The 1,864-nt window shown below is 38.9% G+C and overlaps 1 protein-coding gene across 1 annotated transcript in view; it reads left to right on the top strand.

Moving 5' to 3' along the window:
* The first annotated feature begins 878 nt into the window (after window positions 1-878).
* LOC114035620 (ficolin-2-like) overlaps window positions 879-1,864 on the top strand; it is a 19,263-nt gene continuing 18,277 nt past the window's right edge. The window contains exon 1 of the mRNA XM_027851895.1: window positions 879-954. Within this exon, the coding sequence (XP_027707696.1) occupies window positions 879-954 (76 nt within the window). The remainder of the gene's footprint in view (window positions 955-1,864) is intronic.

Genomic DNA, 1,864 nt, shown 5'->3' with positions numbered 1-1,864 from the left:
ACTTGGCAACAGTTTGGATATGGAGGATCAGAGACAGTGAGGAGTTATGGGAGATGCCTGTTTCACACCTGGGTAATTGGAAGGGTTGAGATAGGGAAAACTGGAATGAATTCATTTTTCTCCCAACTAGTGATAGAGAAGAAATGGTCTTGAAAAGTCAGTCTTTGAGACACACAGGATCTAAGAGCTAAAATGGACCTTAGAGGTCATTTAGTCCAACTCCTCATTACACATTTTAAGAACCTGATGCCCAGAGAGGTTAAGTGAATTCACACAGGTAGCAAGTAAACCCAGGTTCTCTGACTCAAAATTTCGCCTTCTTTCCACTGTTTCATAATGCTTCTCCTACCTGCCTAGAAGGGACTGGAGAAACCACATATGGAAACAACACCTGTGACCACCTGTGACCATTCAGACTAATATGCCTGAGCACAGGACCATAGATTTAGAGTTTTGAGTTGGAAAGACTCTTTAAGATGATGTAGTTAAACCCCATCATTTTCAGATAAGGACTCTGAGGACCAGAGAGGTTATGACTTGCCCAGTCACTCGAGTTGTCAGTGGCAATGCTGAGATTTGAGCTCACATCCTTTGACTTCTGAACCAATTCTTTCTCCACCTCACCTCCCTGAAAGGGCTTCTGAGAGAGTATTCCAGAGTCCACTCTGTCAGGAAGGAAGGTGAGGCCAGTTAGACAGGAAGCTAAGAGGGGTCTAATTTGGTGGACATATAATTTTTGATCACTTGATAAACAATGTTGGTGCCACATGAAGAGAAACAAGAGGCTGGGATTAGGGTTGGATTTCTCTTCCCTATAAGAGTCTGGGATCTGATCCTGAGGCAAAGATGAGAGGGGCCAAAATCCCAACAGAGCTGCCATGGAGAAGGCTATCCAGATACTCATGTTCCTGTGTGTTAAGGCCTTGACTGTTCAGGCTGCAGAAACATGTCCAGGTGAGTGAAACCCCCTAGTTAGTTTTGGGTATTTGATATTTCTGGGTTTATCACTGCAGCCTCAGAGATGCATATTTCGTTTCCTTATATGTTTTTCTGTCAAAGGAGGGAAACTAACATTTGAACTATTCGTTTTCTTCTTTCTTTAAAATTAAAAAAATAGATTTTTTTCATTTAGACATTATTTTATTGATTTTTTGTTTTTATACGACCTTCATTTTTGAATACTTCTCTCCTCTTTCTCTACTCATGAAGCCATTCTTTGTTGCTGTTGCTCAGTCACATCCGACTCTTTGTGACCCCATTTGGAGTTTTCTTGGCAAAGATACTAGAGTGGTTTACCATTTCCTTCTCCAGCTCATTTTATAAATGAGGAAACTGAGGCAAACAAGGTTAAATGACTTGCCCATGGTCACCCAGCTAGTAAGTGTCTAAGGTAGATTTGAACTCAGGTCTTCTTGACTTCAGGCCAGAACTCTATCCACTGCACCACCATTTTTTTATATGACCTTCATTCCTGAGTGTTTCTCTCCACTTTTTCTACTCATTAACCTCTTTGTAATAATGATTAAAAAATAAAGAAGGAAAGAAAAGGCAGTTTGACCAAAACCAATTAACACTTCAATCATATCATATTCCACATCTATAGTTCCCTGCCTCTGCAAGGAATCAATTAATCAACAAGCATTTATTAATGATTTGCTATGTGTCACTAAAGATAGAAATATAAAGAATACCAAGGTGGGAGGAAGGTACATTTTCTCAATTTGATTTAGTCTCTTCTGATTTCTTTCTTTCTTTCTTTCTTTTTCTTTCTTTCTTTCTTTCTTTCTTTTCTTTCTTTCTTTCTTTCTTTCTTTCTTTCTTTCTTTCTTTCTTTCTTTCTTTCTTTCTTTCTTTCTTTCTTTCT

Source organism: Vombatus ursinus, unplaced genomic scaffold (assembly GCF_900497805.2).
Source record: "Vombatus ursinus unplaced genomic scaffold, bare-nosed wombat genome assembly UNPS02000580.1, whole genome shotgun sequence".
Classification (NCBI taxonomy): domain Eukaryota; kingdom Metazoa; phylum Chordata; class Mammalia; order Diprotodontia; family Vombatidae; genus Vombatus; species Vombatus ursinus.
The sequence above is the reverse complement of the archived record's forward strand: the minus strand, read 5'-3'. Positions and strand labels throughout refer to the sequence as shown.